This window comes from Aotus nancymaae, unplaced genomic scaffold (genome assembly GCF_030222135.1).
Source record: "Aotus nancymaae isolate 86718 unplaced genomic scaffold, 86718_ANA_hifiasm-v0.15.2.pri h1tg000014l, whole genome shotgun sequence".
In the NCBI taxonomy this organism is placed as follows: Eukaryota; Metazoa; Chordata; class Mammalia; order Primates; family Aotidae; genus Aotus; species Aotus nancymaae.
The window spans coordinates 36,408,470-36,428,724 of NW_026988425.1; the positions used below are offsets into that span (position 1 = coordinate 36,408,470).

The window sequence follows — 20,255 nt, forward strand, 5'->3', positions numbered from 1 at the left end:
AGACACTGCCTGGCTGGATTTTTTTTTTTTTTGAAACGGAGTCTCACTCTGTCTCCCAGGCTCAAGTGCAGTGGCGTGATCTCGGCTCACTACAACCACCACCTCCTGGGTTCAAGCACTTCTCTGCCTCAGCCTTCTGAGTAGCTGAGATTACAGGCGCCCATCACGCCTGGCTAATTTTTGTATTTTTAGTAGAGGCGGGGTTTCACCATGTGGGCCAGGCTGGTCTTGAATTCCTGACCTCGTGATCTACCTGCCTCGGCATCCCAAAGTGCTGGGATTGCAGGCGTGAGCCACCGCGCCTGGGCTATTTGAGTTTTAATGCCAATATTCTTGGACTAACTTGAAAATGAGTAATATAAATTTGAAATTTCTGCCTATAGTACAATTCAAAATAAGAGTCTCTAACTTTTTTTTATTCCTTATGTTAAAATAATAATTAATCTCATTTCAGCTGTTTTTTCACCCAATTACGAAAAAACAAAACAGTCATAAAAAAGAATTCATTTAGCAAAAGTATTATTTGTAGATATTAGCCACTTATTAAAAACATATTTCTATTAAGATTGTTCTTACATACTTAGATTTAGAAACACCTGATATCTGGACCCAGTCGAGTTTTTATTTTACAGATCAAAATATGGATAAAAGTACATCATAGTAATTAATGAAGCCGTTCTAATTTAGCTTGAAGAGATTTAAAATTCCCAGTGATGGCTTGTACTGCTACCGAGGAGCTCATAGACTGGAGCTCAACCAGGTAACCACAAACAGCATCCAGGCAGAGATTTGTAAATCTTCTCCTATAAAGAAAAAGAAAGATGATTAATTGTACATTTATAAACATTTCCTCATACAGGACTTCTTCCTCATCAGCTTCTGGCAACTTTAATTCTCACAGAAGTGGAAGGACTATGTGATTAAGTAAATAAGAAATAAAGAATAAAACTTAGAAGGTAGGTGGGTTCCATTTGAAGATTTTTACAATGAGAAGAAAGCAGTAAGAGATGATTTCTACTAGTATTCTTTTTCAAAGAATATCCCTTAAACGGCCAATAATATCACAAAGACATAATTGAAATGTCTTGGTCCTAGGTCATTAACCTAAAGCAGAAGAAATGAATAAATTATTTATGTTCAGTTGTAGAACAGATTTAGGACAAAGGTTGAAAATGGGAAAAAACCTCCTATTTTTCATACATGCTGATCAATATCATTCAAATAGTTATTGCTAATATACACAAGAGCTTAAATATCCTGTACTTCTTTACAATTCCCATGTCTTTCCATGTTCTCTTCAAATTTTTTACCTAGGTATTTTTTAGAAGCATTTAAAAGCCTTTGCTAGTCCAATATTTAATTTCTAAGTACCTTTCACAATTTAAAACTTGGCTGGGATTCTCAACATATCTTGTCAATAATACATGTATACAATCCAAAAGGTGTAGAGGCTTCTTCATTCTGTTCCAGAATGGATCCTATAAGTAAATATACATAATGAAATGTGAGGCAAATTGTGTCAATTGATTTTTTAAAATCATTTATGCTAAAGTAGTCATCAGGTCCATGCAAAACTTACTGCTATTAAAAAGCATTTAATATTACATGACTGCTAAATTATATATCTGATTATGGTTAATATTTCAAACAACATTAAAAACTTACTAATTAGCAGCATTGTGATATTACTTAGGAAGAATATTTGATATATCAATCTAGTTTGCAGAGTATGTAAATGTCCTGCTTAGGAATCTGAGGTAAGAGAAAAATCTTTCTATGAATTGTGACACCACTTTTACTTTGAACCTATGCAGATTTAGTCTGACATCATGAAGAAACTAAACTAGCAGTCACTAAACTAGCAGAAATTTAATTCTAGTTCTGGCTTCACCAGTTACTAGCAGTGTAACTTGAGCAGGTTATTTAACATCTCTGCTCTTGTCTTTTTGCAATATAAGATGGAGATACTATAGGTACTTACTCATTTCCATCACAGGCTAATGTTGTAAAGCACTGTATGATGCTACTATAAAAGATACAATCTACTTTGACAAGTTTTTATTCAGATCTTTTATCCTTAGCATAAAAATTACAAAACATATAGTCTGATAAGGCTTAGCACGGTGAGAAGGATCTTTAAGCACTGATATTTTAGATGAGGTTACAGTAAATAAATACAATGTAATTTTGTTCTTTTAAAGTAAATGATGATTCTTAATGTAATGAGTTTAGCCCACACCTTGGTTTGGCCTATTCCACCAAGAGTAAAGCAATATAATTATGTTTATAAATATTTAAAAATAGTGTTTCATTTTTATCATGATATACAGGAAAGCAACTCTCATTATCAGTTTCAAAAGTCTAAAGCATAACTTCCAAGACTCAACCAAGTGTAATTAGACTAAATGATAAGATACAAGCATGCACTCAAAATATCCCACTCTATATCTACAAAGTTACTTTAATAAAATAATTTTATTTCATATTTTCCTTACCCGTGATTTAAACAACTGATCATAAACTTCTAGTAGTCTAGGTAATGGTACTCCAATTTCATTCATTGTCTGTATTACGAAGCCCACATCCCAGTTCAAAGTACAAACCTGCTGTTCTAAGAACTGTACAATAAAATCTGGGAAGAAAAAAATAACAGAAATTTGGATTTTTAGCTCTTGATACTAAAAGGTAGGTCTTATTCATAATTGAGTAGTTTCTAGGGGGATATCTTCTGAAATCCCCCTAGAATTGCAATTTTTTGGGGCAGGGTTTTGTTTTGTTTTGTTTTGTTTTGTTTTTTTTTGCTATGTTGCCCAGGCTGGAAATAGTGGCTATTGATAGGAACCACTACAGTGCACTATAGCCTTGAACTTCTGAGCTCAAACAATCCTCCCATCTCAACCTCCCAAGTAAGCCGGGGCTATAAGTGTGCACCATCACTCTCAGCTTCAAAATATTTTTTTTTTAAATAAAAGTAAGACATATGCCAGAACAGGCAATTCTAAAGTAGATTAGTGGCTTCCTAGGGCTGGAGGGTGTGAAGGAATGGGAAGTGACAACTAATGAGTACAGAGTTTCTTTTTGGGATGACGAAAAATGTCCTAAAATTGAATTGTGGTCATGGCTGCACAATTCTGTGAGAATGCTAAAACCATTAAATTATATACTTTTAAAGAAGAAAAAAAAAACTATGATATTTTAGAGAACCTAGAAAATACAGAAAGATATAAGAAGAAAAGGCTGACAATCCCACTATTTAAGAGAACTCATTGATAATATTTTTTTAGCATTGGTATTTAAAAAAAAAAGTTTCCTCAATTTAACAGCTTTTCATAAAAGGGCAACTGCATCCTGATTTCAGAAATATTAAATGTGTTTTTAAATGCCCCACCCCCAGACTTATTTATTTTGACAGTTCTAATTGTGGCCTCATTCTTACTTTTTATTGCCTGTCTTATAAACAGTAACAACCAAATTTATAGTTATGGCCAGGCGTGGTGACTTGCACCTGTAATTTGGGAGGCCTAAGGTGGGCAGATCACCTGAGATCTGGAATTTGAGACCAGCCTGACCAACATGGTGAGACTCTGTCTCTACTAAAGATACAAAAAAATTAGCTGGGCGTGCTAATTCAAGACCAGCTTGTGCAATATCATGAGATTCCCTCTCTATCAAAAGAAATATATATATATGTATGTATGTGTAAAACCTACCAATCCTCCTGATTAGCTAGGACTACAGGCATGTGCTACCATGCCTGGCTAATCTTAATTATTTTAGAGATGGGGTTTTGCTATGCCCAGGCTGCTCTTAAACTCTTGGCTTGAAGCAATCTTCTTACCTTTGCCTCTCAATTTAACTCAAAAACTCAGAAAAGTGTTGAGATTACAGGTGTGAGCTACCATGCAAAGCCCACATGATTATTTCTAAATTAAAAGAGAAATTCCTCAAAAGAACTATGTACAATACAGTGTTATTTATTTATTGAAATTGGGTCTCACTCTGTCACTGAGTTTGGAGTGTAGTGGTGCAATCTTAGTTCACTGCAACTTTCACCTCCCAGGCTCAAGTGATCCTCCCATCCTAGCCTCTCAAGTAGCTGGACCACAGGCGCATGCCACCACACCTGGCTAATTTTCGTATTTTTTTGAAGAGACAGGGTTTTGCCATGTTGCCCAGGCTGGTCTCGAACTCCTGAGCTCAAGCAATTCACCTGCCTTGGCTTTCCAAGGTGCTGGGATTACACCTGTGAGTCACTGGGCCTGGACACAATGCAGTGTTTTTTAAAACTATTAAAAGTATCAGTTTCACATACTTATAAACATTTATATAAAGTATGTATTTGCTCTTTTACTTCTCTTTTTATTTTTAAGATCAGTAAAACTGTATGGAAAGGGAACTACTTCAATACTATACCTACAAGAAGTAAGGGTATGAATATAATAGTTTTATTTCTGACTATGTACGGAGGGCGCATAGATCCTAAATCAGAGATAGTCTGTAAACAAGTTTGAATGCTCATTAAAAAAAAAAAAAATTTAGGCAGGGCATGGTGGCAAACGCTTGTAATCCCAGCACCTTGGAAGCCCAAGGTGAGTGGATCACCTGAGGCCAGGAGTTTGAGGACAGCCTGGACAACATGGGGAAACCCCATCTCTACTAAAACAACAAATAAATAAAAATTAGCTGGGAGTGGTGTTGCATGCCTGTAATCCCAGTTACTTGGGAGGCTGAGGCAGGAAAAATTGCTTGAGCCTGGGAGGTAGAAGCTGCAGTGGGCCAAGATTGCACCACTCCACTCCAGCCCGGGTGACAAAGCAAGCCTCTGTCTCAAAAAAAAAAAGTTGTATGTAAGGATTTTCATGTTCCTCAATATTTTTAAATAACACAAAAGTACTTAATATTCTACTTCATGGATGTATTTATGTTGCTTCTATTGTTTTACCACTGAGGAAAACACTGTAGGTTGGCAAATAGCTCATAATAATTAACTACCTATATAACAATTATAGCCACCACATCTGGGATTCAAATAACTAAGTTTTAACGTAACTATTTGCTATTTTAAAGAAAAACAGGCCCTCAATATTAAAAAAAAAAAAACAAAACAGTTGAATCAATCACAGATTTCCTATGCACAAAAACATCAACTGTTTTTTTTCTCTTCAGAAACTTATATAGGGTTACCAACAATATAATCATAGTTTGTCAGTCAGCACAATCCCAAGATAGATATGTAAACCTAGAAAGTTAGTCACAAAAAGTTTCATACTCAACTCTTTATTAACAAATTTTGCCATTCTTTGGAAGTCTTTTTGGAGAGGTAGAATTAAACTGCTGAACTAAATAGCAACGAAGAAACTCTACTTTACTCGAAAGATCATTATTTGTCCATACCAATGGAGAAAATCATCAAAACAGAAAATACGTGACTGCACCTAAGATCACAGCTTACCTAAAGGAAAGAAGCGTGGCGTGCCAGCATAAATTTTGCCAAGGAGGACAATCTTGAGACTAAGAGCATGCATTCTATCTGAGGAGCTCAATGTCACACTGTCATTCAATTCTGTAAGAAAAAGACATGTCATTTGAAGCCAAATTATTTTTAATGTGAAATGTTTACATTGGCTATTTAATTCTGTTTCAAGGTTCGAAATACTTTAGAACAGATAGTCACATTAATATGATTAGCAGATTTGGTGTTTCTTTTAGTGTCTGAGATACTCTCATGTCTTAACAGGTTACGGGTTATTAGATTATGAGGTAAGTATCTCAGTATCCCTTAGAAGGCAACACAAATAATACAATTTAAATAACCTTTTCACTGAGTATTCTCCCAAATATTCACTTGGGTCATTCTCTGTATGATCATCCTCCACCATACCCAGGTACCTTCCACCTACTGTCTTCTTAGGTATACGCAATTGTCATGGGCCACTAGCAGCTTGCATTGTATTAGTTACTTCCAGCTTGCATTCCTCTATCGAGTCACTACATAACATATGCTGACATACTTATAACTGAACACTTACCTTTCTCTATGATATCTTGCCATAGTGTCTGCACCAATATAGGGTCTGAATAACCGGCACAATGAATTATTGCAAGTTTACACTCTGCGAGTTTAAATGGGTCAGCAAATTCCCCATAAAGCTGTGAGAGAAAATCCCAAGATTAAACATCCAACTAGAGGTCAGCATTCAGAGATTAATAGTGAAGCACTCCTTGAAAATTAAAAAAATTACCAAAGATTTTATGTAAAGTTTCTAAAACATGATATAAAGATGTGATGACATATATAGCTGGTTATAACTCCATATTTAAAAAGGTAAGGGTATGGGACAGGCGCACTGGCTCACACCTGTAATCCCAGCACTTTGGGAGGCCGAGGCAGGTGGATCATGAGGTCAGAAGATTGAGACCATCCTGGCCAACACGGTGAAACCGTGTCTCTAATAAAATGCAAAAAGAAATTAGCTGGTTGTGGTGGCGCACGCCTGTAGTCCCAGCTACTTCGTGAGGCGGAGGCAGAATTGCTTGAACCCGGCAGGCAGAGGTTGCAGTGAGTCAAGATTGTACCACTGCACTCCAGCCTGGTGACAGAGCAAGACTCCATCTCAAAAAAAAAGATAAAGAAAAAGGAAAAAAACGTAAGAGTATTGTAAATACAGTCAAACAGATTTTAGCATGTATAGCTTTTTTCTTGCTGGGAAGATGTTGCATTGACATTCATATTTATTTATTTAAAAAGTTTAAAAGCTGTTTTTTCAAATTTCTGTGGGTACATAGTAGGTGTATGTATTTATGGGGTACATGAGATGTTTTGATATAGTCATGCAATGAGAAATAAGCACGTCATGGAGAATGGGGTATCTATCCCTTAAGCACGTACCCTTTGAGTTACAAATAATCCAATTACATTCTTTATTTTAAAATGTACAGTTAAGTTATTATTGACTGTAGTCACCCTACTGTGCTATCAAATAGGTCTTTTTTTTTTTTTGAGACAGAGTTTCGCTTGTTAACCCAGGCTGGAGTGCAATGGCGCGATCTCGGCTCACCGCAACCTCCACCTCCTGGGTTCAGGCAATTCTCCTGCCTCAGCCTCCTGAGTAGCTGGGATTACAGGCACGTGCCACCATGCCCAGCTAATTTTTTGTATTTTTAGTAGAGACGGGGTTTCACCAGGTTGACCAGGATGGTCTCGATCTCTTGACCTCATGATCCACCCGCCTCGGCCTCCCAAAGTGCTGGGATTACAGGCGTGAGCCACTGCGCCCGGCTCAAATAGGTCTTAACTCATTCTTTCTATTTTGTTTTTGTACTCATTAACCATCGCCACCTTCCCCACAAACCTCCTGCAATTGCATTTTAGGATTAGCGTTGTATTAACAATAGGTGAAGAATCATAGGAATACTGACAAATCTCAGAGTGTTTCACAGTACCTCGAACGATGTCCAAGAATTAATGAAGAGGAAGGAACTGCACAGAAAATTACAGAGCAAGACAGAGGCTTAGAGAGTTATGCAAAGATAAGTTTGTTTTTCCAAGGCAAGAATTGAGACCACAAATAAAGCTGGGTTTTTTGGTTTTTTTTTTTTTTTTTTTTTTTGAGACGGGGTCTCACTCTGTCACTCAGGCTGGAATGCAACAGCACCATTTAGGCTCACCACAACCTGGGCCTCCTGGTCTCAAGCAGTCCTCCCACCTCAGCCTCTGTAGCTGGAACTACAAGTGCACACCACCACATTTGGCTAATTTTTTGTTGTTTGTTTTTTTTTTTTTAGATGGACTCTCACTCTGTTGCCTAGGTTCCTGGAATGCAGTGGCGTGATCTCAGCTCACTGCAACCTCCACCTCCTGGGTTCAAGCAATTCTCCTGTCTCAGCCTCCCAAGTAGCTGGGATTACAGGTGCGTGCCACCACATACAGCTAATTTTTGCATTTTTAGTAGAAACGGGGTTTCCCCATGTTGACCAGGCTGGTCTCAAACTCCTTATCTCAGGTGATCTGACCTCCTCAGCCTCCCAAAGTGCTGGATTACAGGTGTGAGCCACAGTGCCTGGCCTTTTTTGGTATTTTTGGTAGAAATGAGGTTTCTCCATGTTGCCCAGGCTGGAAATAAACTGGTTTTAACATAGCTCCCATGTGAGGCTGATAGGTTCTTTGTAGCTACAGACCTGGAAAAAGTAGCTTAGCCTTTTCTAGGAGTTAGATGAAGGAGTGGTGATCTGTCAGCCCAGTGACAAGCCGCCAAAGACGCCTTATCTTATTTGTGGAGATAAAATAATTTTCCCCATGAAACGAAAAGCAAAATGCAAAACAAAAATTTCTCAGTATTAGGTGACTACTATAAAAACTTCACTTGCTTTTTTTATTACCTTAGTTATGTCCATCAGCTCAGAATCCAACTGAGAAATTGCATCCTGTACAGAAGAATGATGGGAATACTGCCTTTGTAGTGTCTCTTGTATTTGAAGTTGGATCCTAGCAACCTAATTTGGGCAGAAAAAAGGATGTCTTAATTTCTTTATGATAATCAACATATATTTGAAAGAATGACTCCTACTATATGACTTTTAAGTTTGCTAAAATAAAAATAATGTATAAATGAAGACTTCTATCATAATAGACTAACATCATCATAACAGAAGTCAACTAAACAAAATAGATTTCACACAAAGTGTACTGTGGCAGAGCCCTTGCTGCTAACCAGTATTCATACCTTCCACGACTGTAGTCAAATGGCTAGGCTATAGCTCAGTCTCCTTTGCAAGGGAGGTGTGGCCATACAACCAAGTTCTCTTCAAAGAAATGTGAGTAGAAATAAAGTGTGTCATGTCAGGGCTGTGGTTTTTTGTTTTTTTTTTTCTTTGAGATGGAGACTCACTCTGTTGCCCAGTTGGGAGTGCAATGGTGTGATCTCTGCTCATTGCAACCTCCGCCTCCTGGGTTCACACGATTCTCCTGCCTCAGCCTCCCAAGTAGCTGGGACTACAGGTGCGTGCCACCATGCCTGGCTAATTTTTTAAATTTTTAGTAAAGATGAGGTTTCACCATTTTTGTCAGGATGGTCTTGATCTCCTGACCTTGTGATCCGCCTGCCTCAGCCTCCCAAAGTGCTGGGATTACAGGCTTAAGCCACCTCGCCTGGCTAGCGCGTGGTTTTTAAGAGAGTGAATGTGTTCTTTTTCTTACTCCCTCTGCTGAAGATAAAGCAAAGGCCCTAGGGAATGGTATTGCCAGAAAATAGAACTTGGGTTGCTAAATCAAACACATGAAGGAAAGTCAGCTGCCAATCAGGAAGACTCACTCTGGATTTTTGTGAATAAGAAACAAACTTTTGGCTGGGCATGGTGGCTCAAGCCTGTAATCCCAGCACTTTGGGGGGCCGAGGAGGGCGGATCACCTGAGGTCGGGAGTTCGAGACCAGCCTGACCAACATGGAGAAACCCATCTCTACTAAAAATACAAAAAAATTAGCCGGGCATGGTGGCGCATGCCTGTAATCCCAGCTACTTGGGAGGCTGAGGCAGGAGAATCACTTGAACTGGGGAGGCAGAGGTTGCAGTAAGCCGAGATCACGCCATTGCATTCCAGCCTAGGAAACGAGTGAAAAAAAAAAAACAGAAACAGACTTGTATTTCTACCATGGTATGTTTTTTATTTTCTTAGTTAAGGCATTTTAGCCTACTCTACTTCATACATCTACTTATTTGCTTCCAGAATAAATGGTCAATGTCATGTAATCCACTTGCTGTTGACACAGTTGAGAAAAACCTTTATTATTATTATTTGAGACTTTTTGACTTCTATAGACCTATTACTTACCAAGGGAAGAATGAAAAGTGGAATAACTATGTGGCTAGTACTCAATGTGGACACAGCTTAAAATCTTTAGCACTTACCTCCATTTTTTCTTCTAATTCATGAAGGAATTCACCATCGGCAGCTATTGTTGAAATGGCAGTGGAACTTTTGGCACTAAGAATAGCTCGAGCAATGTACTCCAGTCGCTGCTGAAGTGAAATTTCTGTGCTATAAGGGAAAACCCTTATTTTTAGTCATACAATTTCTTAAGGACAGAAGATATAAACACAATTAGTATGTAGTTTTTTTATATCAAATGCTCAAAAAAGGCCATTTGAAACTTGAAAAAAAAAATTAGATTAAAAAAAAGCATTGATTTTAGATTTCTAATAAGAGAGATTCACAATTTTAGACAACACATAAAGAAATATGTTTATATCTAAAAAGTAAATCCTAGTTTAAAAATTTAGGTATATATTTTATTTATTTATTTATTTATTTATTTTTGACAGAGTCTCGTTCTATCGTCCAGGCTAGAGTGCAGTGGCACAATCTAAGCTCACTGCAACCTCTGCCTCCTGGGTTCAAGTGATTCTCCTGCCTCAGCCTCCTGAGTAGCTGGGATTACAGGTACATACCACCACACTCAGCTAATTTTTTTTGTATTTGTAGTAGAGATGGGGTTTCACCATGTTGGTCAGGCTCATCTCGAACTCCTGACCTTGTGATCTGCCCGCCTTGGCCTCCCAAAGTACTGGGATTACAGACGTGAGCCACCGTGCTCGGCCAGGTCAGTATGTTAAAACTTAGATTCTGCTAAAATTAAGGAAAACTGAATGTAACTACATATAGCTCAGTTTTCAATCATTCTTCACAATAAGAGTATTATGCCATACCTATGCATATCAGCCAGTTTGGACAGTACACGAGCAGCATTACTGAAACTTCTGTTCTTCTCATAATATCGCCAGAGTAAATCCATATAGCGAACTCTGTTTTGATCAACTTTGGCCATTCGGACTAGATGTGGTTCCAGAAATGGAGAAGCAACCTAGAAATTACATAGTTATTCAGAAAAATTTTCTGACCACCTACAAATAATGTTCCTGATAAGGAAAAATACAGTATTTTTTAAGTCAACTACAACTGTGCCTTGTTTTATAAAAAGAAGCAAAATTATAATCCAACACTAACAGATAAAAGAGGGCAAATTTTCTTATTACAATTTTTGTTTTACCACAGTTAGCATACGAGTTTCTACAACAATTCTACAAAATTCAGCTAGGTGTGGTGGTGCAGGCCTATAGTTCTAGTTACTCAGGAGGCTGAAGTGGGAGAATCACCCGAATCTAGGGAGGTCGAGGCTACTGTGAGCCATTATCGTGCCATTGCACTGCACTCTAGCCTAAGTGACAGAGTGAGACCCTGTCTCAAAAATAAAAAAAGGAGATTTACTATAAAATTACAAAGTCTTAAACTTAGAGAACACAGCTATTGATTCCTAGACACTGAGCTCGAAAGCATTCTTGAAATTATTAAATGCTATGTATTCATTAAATAGATTGTGGAACACTGAGACTTAGAGTAGTAAAAGGACATATCTGAAGTCACATAGAGACTTAACAGCAGAGTTAAGATGGGCTTCAGGACTCATAAATCCAGTGATTTCTACCCCGCAATATAAACTATCCCAATCAGCTTCAAAATAACAAGAAAATTGGAGCAGTAGCCTACTTTGCCCCTTAGGAAAAGATACTGCATTATTCAGCTTTATGCTAACATCTGATATTAGGCATGAGATGAAAAAAATAATTTTTTGCATCTATGTATGTGCTCAAATCATTGAGTTATGCTCCTTAAGAATAATTAACACGACTGCAATAAAAAAAAAGATTTACCTGTAGCAGCTTATCTGCAAGGTCAGCTTGTATTAGCCAATTATAAAGGGCAATACTAAAGAGCTCATCTTTGGATCGCTGTGACAATTTAAGCATTTGTTCAAACTAAAATAAAGAAAATAGTAAAAATTAGCAGTTAAAGGCTCTCTTTCTGGGCATCACAACCCTTCAGCCCTATAAACCCTGGTAAGAAATCAAGAATCCTTACAATGATAACTTCTAAGAACTACTACCTTTCCCAAGATGACTGTGCCAACATTACCATGCAGAACTTCTAAACAGTGTATTCTCAGAATGAAAATATACTATATCCCTTACATGATGTCCTGCTTCTTCATTACTCAGCATATTTGGATCAGATGACAACACTGGAGGACCAGGTTTTTTGGGTACACTGGGAGACTGAGGAGCAGCCTTACTTTGATTTACCAGTTCTTGAAGTGTGTCTGTAATGCACTTGTAACTGTTTAATCTGAAAGAGAATGGAAAAGGAGCAATTACATTATTTAACTAGAAGCAAATGATGGCAAGTCTGGTGACTCATGCCTGTAATGCCAGCACTAGGGAGGTCAAGGCAGGATGGCTTGAGACCAGGAGTTGGAGACAAGCCAGGGCAACATAGCAAGACCCCCGTCTCTACAAAAAAATACAAAAAATTGGCTGGGTGCAGTGGCTCACACCTGTAATCCCAGTACTCTGGGAGGTGAAGGCAGGCGGACTGCCAGAGGTCAGAAGTACAAGACCAGCCTGGCCAACATGGTGAAACCTCATCTCTACTAAAAACACAAAAATTAGCTGGGTGTGGTAGTACACATCTGTAAGGCCAGCTACTCAGAAGACTGAGGCAGGAGAATTGCTTGAACCTGGGAGGCAGAGGTTGAGGTGAGCTGAGATCGTGCCACTGCTCTAGCCTGGGCGACAGCAAGCCCGTCTCAAAAGACAAAACAAACAAACAAAAATTAACCAGGCATGGTGGTATGCCCCTGTAATCTCAGCTACTTGGGAGGCTGAGGCTTGAGCCCAGGAATTCAAGGCTGCCAAGTGAGCTATTATCATGCCACTGCACTCCAGCCCAGGCAACAGAATGAGGCCCTGTCTCAAAAACAAAAAATCCCAAAAACAAAACAAACAAGAATAAAAGGAAGAAAGCTATTGATTTATCTTATCTAAGTAAAGTATACACAAGGATTATAAGATTATTTTGGAGAGTATATGTACATATTTGGCATTTAAAATAATATAAACCATATACTTTTTCAGTAAGTTTGAGAAGTGTCTGGCTAAACATAAAAGGGTAAAGTCATTAAATATAGTAATTAAAAAAATATGTTTTCCCCAGGTGTGGTGACTGACACTTGTAATCCCAGCACTTTGGAGACTAAGAAGAAAGGATTGCTTGAGCCCAGGAGTTAAAGCCCAGCCTGGGCAATGTAGTGAGGCCTTGTTTCAACAGAAATTAAAAAGATAAAAAAATTAGCCGAATGTGGTGACATATGCAGGAGGCTGAGGTGGAAGGCTCACTGAATCACTTGAGATCAAAAGGTCAAGGCTGCAGTGATCTATGATGGTGTCACTGAACTCCAGCCCAGGAGACAGAATGAGCCTTTGTCTCAAAGACAAAAACAAGACAAAAAACTCTCCATATATGTATATATTTTAGAAAGGTTACATATTTCTTTTCTTTTCCAAGACAAAGTCCTGCTCTGATGCCCAGGCTGGAGTTCAGGGGTGCAATCTCAGCTCACTGCAACCTCTGCCTCCCAGGTAGAAGCGATTCTCCTGCCTCAGCCTCCCACCTAGCTGGGATTATAGGTGTGTGCCACCACAGCTGGCTAATTATTTTTAGTAGAGACGGGGTTTCACCATATTGGCCAGGCTGGTCTCAAACTCCTGACTTCGTGATCCATCCACCTCAGCCTCCCAAAGTGCTGGGATTACAGGCGTGAGCCACCACACCCAGCCTATATTTCTTTTAATGACATACATTTCCTTTTTAACAGTCTCAACTAATTTGGGAATACTTAAAAATTATCCTTTAAAATGAAATCCTAGGCCAGGCACAGTGTCTCAGGCCTACAATCCCAGCACTTAGGGAGGCTGCAGGTGGATCACCTGAGGTAAGGAGTTTGAGACCAGCCTGCCCAACATGGTGTAACCCTGTCTATACTAAAAATACAACAATATTACCCAGTCCTAGTGGTGTGTGCCTGTAATCCCAGCTACTAGGGAGACTGAAGGAGGAGAATCCCTTGAACCCAGGAGGTGGAGGTTGAAGTGAGCCAAGATTACACACTGCACTCCAGTCTAGATAAGAAGAGCAAAAACTCTCTCTCAAAAAAAAAAAAAAAAAGATTAAAATGAAATACTAATCATCATCCAGAACCAAAAATTTGAGAAAAAAAATAGCCAGTTTTGTTTTCAAGTAAGTAATCCCATTAAAAAAATTAAAAATTAATAAATCTCAGAAGAATCACAGAGGCAAGTTAAAAAACATTCATAAGCATTAAGAATTCTCATCAGAATAACATTTTACCTCTAGGCTAAGAATTATAACCTATGAGCAGGGCATGGTGGCTCACGCCTGTAATCTCAGCACTTTGGCAGGCTGAGGCAGGTGGATCACTTGAGGTCAGGAGTTCGAAATAAGCCTGGCCAATATGGTGAAATCCTCTCTACTAAAACTACAAAAATTAGCCAGCCATGGTGGTGTGCACCTGTAATCTCAGCTACTTGGGAGGCTGAAGCGGGAAAACTGCTTGAACCTAGGTGAAGGAGGTTACAGTGAGATCGCACCACTGAACTCCAGCCAGGGTGACTCTCAAAAGAAAAAAAGAATTATAACCTATAACCTTAACCTATTAGTATTATTAATATTCAGGACTTTAATAAAATAAGAAGTCACTTGTAAGTAAAAGAAAAGGATAATTCAATTTTGCAAGGGCTACAACTGAAATATGATTTGCCTAACACTATCGATCAAACCTTTACACAAAGAGGCTAGACGCGGTGGATGATGCCTATAATCGTGGCACTTTGCAAGACTGAGGCAGGTGGATCACTTAAGGTTAGGAGTTCAAGACCAGCCTCACCAATGTGGGGAAACTCCATCTCTAGCAAAAATACAAAAATTAGCCAGGCATGGTGGTACACGCCTGTAATCCCAGATACTCGGGAGAGGAGGCTGAGGCAGGAGAATAGCTTGAATCTGGGTGGCAGACATTGCAGTGAGCCATGATCACACCACTACACTCTGGCATGGGTGACAGAGCAAGACTCCATCTCAAAAATAAAAAACAAAAAACTTTATGCAAAGAAAAGTCTGTATCCATAAAGATGACAATCTGATAAGGTAATGGAATGTACCTTTCTTGGAAGGCCTGAAGTCCAGCTATGTCTTCTTCTGGTTCTCCATGTTTATAGAAATGAAGTCCAAGACCTTGAGGATCTTTTTTCTCTGCAGCCGTAAGAGAAAGTTCCACCACACCCTCATAAAAACGCACTGATGGGAAAGAAAAGAATGAAGACCTATGACTTACTACTAAGTTGGACACATTTTTCCTTAGCTGGCACATAAAAATAATGATCAAGGTTATGTCTCTACTGTACAAGAGCCACCCTGCTGACATAAAATATTTCTAATATTTCTTCAGAAGAATAAAGTCTTAACAGGCCTAAAAGGCACCTGCTAAATATATTTCTTCATTAGAAAAAAAAGATCATATTTCAAATAACAAAAAAGAAGAGTGTTAGTTCCCTACTGGGGGGAATAACCTTGGGGTTCAAAATACCTGTGCAAACAGTTATAGCCTTTACATTATGTTAGATTTGATTTAAAGTAATTTTTTAAAAAGTAGGCAGATTATATCTTGGAACTTAATGAAAATTTTTAAATATCTGAAAAATAAATATAATCCAGAAAGCAATCTAAAACATACAGTAATTTAACTGGGCAAGAACTGAAACTTTAATGTTAAAAAATTAGACATTTTGGCCAGGCGCAGTGGTGCACACCTATAATCCTAGCACTTTGGGAGGCCAAGGTGGGTGGATTACCTGAGGTCAGGAATTCTAGACCAGCCTGGCCAACATGGTGAAACCATGTCTCTACTAAAAATATGAAATTAGCTGGGTGTGGTAGCGCATCCCTGTAATCCCAGCTACCTGGGAGGCTGAGGCAAGAGAATTGCTGCAACCCAGGGAGGCGGAGGCTGCAGTGAGCTAAGAGCGCACCACTGCATTCTAGCCTGGCTGACAGAGTGAGACTCCATCTCAAAAAACAAAACAAAACAAAACAAAAAGTTACACATTTCAAGAGATAAAAAGAACATTATAGCTTCTGCAAGTCAGTGTAGTCATCAAATATTGCAACACGGTAATACAATGATACCACATTCCTACGTCCTTTCACGTGGTCTCTGATGTTGAAAGAAGATTTGCATCTGGAAAGAGGCTTCATTAGCTTGCTTCATTCATACACTATCACTTGTGTTTTGAGTTAAAGATATAATGAACATCTTATTTCTCACCTTGTCTATACTGAGCACAAACATTGGAAAGGTCCACTTGATTGCTGATTTTTTGATATTCTTTTAATGATTCCCTTAACATTCTTTCTTTTTCAGTCTTATTTTGAACTTGCCGAGAATGCTGGAGAAGCTCATTTGCCTAAAAGAGGAGATAACAAGAACTTAAAAAGATATAAAATTAAGCAGACAGATGATGCTGTCAACTAAGTTTTAGTCTATGTCTAAATTTATATATTATTATTACCATTAAAAATGAAAACAAGTCTACAAACTTACTTCCTAATTTTAGGCAGAAAAGTTTTTGACCAAAAATTCCTAGCTATTCTTAATTCCTCTCACAAATATGTTAAGCAAGAGAGCTTTTGTCTGGTAATTCTCTCGCCTAGTCAATATATTATTGGGCAGCAGGCAGTCCATGTGACACTCATTTATTTATTTTTTCCACCTGTAGGAAAGGATCAATAAAAATGCCCCCATTAACTCTAATTCACCAAAAGATTTACTTAAAGTTTTAGTACTTTTCCTTAACTTCTAAGGAGATAAATTATTCCCTAATTTGTTAAATTTCCTTAATTTCTAAATTTAGTGATTTTTTTCTTAAATTTTCACCTTTGGCTTTTTTAATATGGCCTAGAAACACTATCAAAGATTCTTTATGGGCCGGGCACAGTGGCTCATGCCTGCAATTCCAACACTTTGTGAGGCTGAGGTGGGCCGATCACCTGAGGTCAGGAGTTCAAGACCAGCCTAGCCAACATGGTGAAACCCCTGTCTCTACTAAAAATATAAAATTAGCTAGTGTGGTGGTGCATGCCTCCCAGCTACTTGAGAGGCTGAGGCAGGAGAATCACTTGAACCTGGGAAGTGGAGGTTGCAGTGAGCTGAGATCATGCCACTGGACTCCTGCCTGGGTGACAAAGCAAGGCTAAAAAAAAAAAAGATTCTTTATGAAAAACTTAAAGGAAGGTTGGGCATGATGGTTCACACCTGTAATCCCAGCACTATGGGCGGCTGAGGCAGGAGGATTGCTTGAAGCCAAGAGTTCAAGACCAGCCTGTGCAACAAATCGAAACCCGTCTTTACAAAAAACAAAAAAATTAGCTGGGTGTAGCGGTGCATACCTGTAGCCCCCCAGCTATATGGGAGGACTACTTGAGTTTAGGACTTAGAAACTGCTGTGAGCTATGATCACAGCACTGCACTACAGTCTAAGCAACAGAGTGAAACCCTGTGTCAAATAAATACATGAAAATATTTACAAAAAGGACAGCTAAGTTTAAGAGTATACACATGGTTTAAGAAACCACATATTCCAACCCCTTTCTTAGATGAGGATTCTGAGGCTAGGAGAGGTAAAGAGATCTAACTGACTGAGTCCTGTATTAAGTAAAACAAGATGGTTCCTCATACCATGATATCTCCTGTAACGAACAATGAAATAGGTAATAAAGTATCATACCTTAGAACAAATTGCATCATCGGTGCTATATAGAAGTGGGCAGATATCCTGTAAATGTAGACTAATGCCATCAACAGCAGCATTATCTCTGATGTAGCAGTTGATAAGAGAAGCAATTAATGCCCCTGTGAGTTCTTTGTCCCTGATCACGAGATCTTTAAAGGTGGTGATCTTCAGCTGCTCTTGAAGTTCCTTAGGCGTATAAAAGAAAACACTTTTCTGTCACAATTACAGAAATATCATATTTCTCAACATAATGAAATTATTTTAATAACTTAAAATAACCTAAACATTAACAGACTCTATAATTGAAAAATGAAAATATGTTAATTAGTAGAAACAAATGTTTGCAAACTTACATAAAATCATACCGAGTTGAAAAAGAACCTACAGTAGATCTAGGTCCAAAACTCTCACTTTCCAAATGAAAAAAGTAAACCTAAGGTAGAGCCAAAACTAGAGCCATATCTCCTGGCTTTGGTCATAAAAAGGAAAAAACAATCACTTGGCTACATTTGAACATCTTGGGCTTACATTTTACTTTTTCCTAAATACTGGTAGAATTCCTTTTTTTTTTTTTTTGAATGGAGTGTCACACTGTCGCCTGGCCCGAGTGCAATGGTGAGATCATGGCTCACTGCAATCTCTGCCTCCCCGGTTCACTCGATTTACCTGCCTCAGCCTGCAGAGTAGCTGGGATTACAGGTGCAAAACAGTTTTTTAAACTGTTTTTAAAACGAGAAAAACAGTGCTTAAAAGAAACAAAACCACCAATGAAAAGCCACAACTATTCATTGGACACTACAGGAAAGAATTAGGAGATTGCCTTCTAACTTTGAAAAATGGTATATAAGAGTCAAACATTTCAGAGTAATCAAATATCCATAAAAGAAAAAATTATTTTTTTTACAGAATTACAGCTAATAACTGAGGAAGGAATCACAGACTTAAAACATTACTCTTTTGGCCGGGCGCAGTGGCTCATGCCTGTAATCCCAGCACTTTGGGAGGCCAAGGTGGGTGGATCATCTGAAGTCAGGAGTTCAACACCAGCCTGGCCAAAGTGGCAAAACCCTGTCTCTACTAAAAATAGAAAAATTAGCCAGGCGTAGTGGCACATGCCTGTAGTCCCAGCTACTTGGGAAGCTGAGGAAAGAGAATTGCTTGAACCTGGGAGGCAGAGGTTGCAGTGATCTTAGATTGAGCCACAGCACTCCAGCCTGAGTGACAGAATGACACATCGTCTCAAAATAAATAAATAAATAAATAAAATATTACCCTTTTGTAATTCTATATGAAATAACAAATTCCAGCAATGATTATCAATGGATCATTAAAGTGTGATGGAGAATTCCACAATGGCAGTATTAGACTTACTACTTGAATCCAGCATCCATCTTAGTATCACTAAAAAGTAGGACAACCAAACCTTTTGTGTCTTCTAAGATAGTCTGATGAACAAACCACTACCTATGAAGTATTCTATTATTCCTCAAAAAAAGGACCTGAACCAAATCAAGCCTATATAGTAAACTTTCATTTTATATAAAATGCAGGAGATAGAGGAAGAAGGTCACTACAAAGAGGGTTAAAAAAAAAAAACCCTTAGAATGTCCTCAGAATGCTGGACATTCTACTGGATTGATGCCTGGATTTCTATAAGGCAACAAGCAAGGAAAAGAAAAAGAGAAGGAAAAACTGCTTTAGATTGAAACAGATGAAAGAGAAATGACAAACCATGAGTGAATCAATTAAACTGTTTAGATTCTGATTTGATTGAACCAATCTGTAAAAAAGCATTTTTAAGGCAGAGAAGTTTCATTATTTTAAATGCTAATCAAATATTGATAGTTAATTTTGGCAACTATCCAGCCTGGAGATACAGCGAAACCCCATCTTTGCAAAAAAATACAAAAATCAGCTAGGCGTAGTGGTGTGTGCCTATAGTCGCAGCCACCTGGGAGGCTGAAGTAGGATAATTACTGGAGCCCAGGGAGATCAAGGCTACATTGCGCCGTGATACATTGCGCCACTGCACTCCAGCTAGGGTGACAGAGTGAGACTCTGTCTCAAAAAAAATTGGTAACTGTGATAATGACATTGTTGTTATCCAAGGAACTGTCTTATCTATTTTTTGTTTTAGAAATACAATATCTTGAAAATGCTGAATGAGTCAAATCTATGTGGGAGTTACAGTTTTTGTTCTACTTTCGTCTATGTTTAGAAATGTTCACAATTAAACAAAAGAAAGGAATACATTTTCTCTATATATTGTATCTAACATTTAGATTAATGTTGATTATCCTTATCCTTAGAAAGGATTCAAATGTGGGCCAGGCAAGGTGGCTCACACCTGTAATCCCAGCACTTTGGGAGGCCAAGGCGGGTGGTTCACAAGGTCAAGAGATCAAGATCATCCTGGCCAACATGGTGAAACTCCATCTCTACTTAAAATACAAAAATTTAACTGGGCGTGGTGGCGCATGCCTGTAGTCCCAGCTACTCTGGGAGGCTGAGGCAGAAGAATTGCTTGAACCTGGGAGGCAGAGGTTGCAGTGAGCTGA

General features: G+C 38.4%; 1 protein-coding gene across 1 annotated transcript in view; it reads right to left on the reverse strand.

The window, feature by feature from the left end:
- Positions 1–502: 502 nt before the first annotated feature.
- Positions 503–20,255, reverse strand: part of NUP155 (nucleoporin 155) — a 76,525-nt gene continuing 56,772 nt past the window's right edge. Inside the window, exons 23-35 of the mRNA XM_012460013.2 lie at positions 17,692–17,883; positions 16,233–16,371; positions 15,070–15,205; positions 12,025–12,178; positions 11,707–11,811; positions 10,705–10,859; positions 9,907–10,036; positions 8,380–8,493; positions 6,030–6,150; positions 5,453–5,563; positions 2,496–2,632; positions 1,372–1,478; positions 503–803 (exon numbers count right to left, since the gene is read on the reverse strand). Of these exons, the coding sequence (XP_012315436.1) occupies positions 665–803; positions 1,372–1,478; positions 2,496–2,632; positions 5,453–5,563; positions 6,030–6,150; positions 8,380–8,493; positions 9,907–10,036; positions 10,705–10,859; positions 11,707–11,811; positions 12,025–12,178; positions 15,070–15,205; positions 16,233–16,371; positions 17,692–17,883 (1,740 nt within the window). The 3' untranslated portion in view covers positions 503–664. The remainder of the gene's footprint in view (positions 804–1,371; positions 1,479–2,495; positions 2,633–5,452; positions 5,564–6,029; positions 6,151–8,379; positions 8,494–9,906; positions 10,037–10,704; positions 10,860–11,706; positions 11,812–12,024; positions 12,179–15,069; positions 15,206–16,232; positions 16,372–17,691; positions 17,884–20,255) is intronic.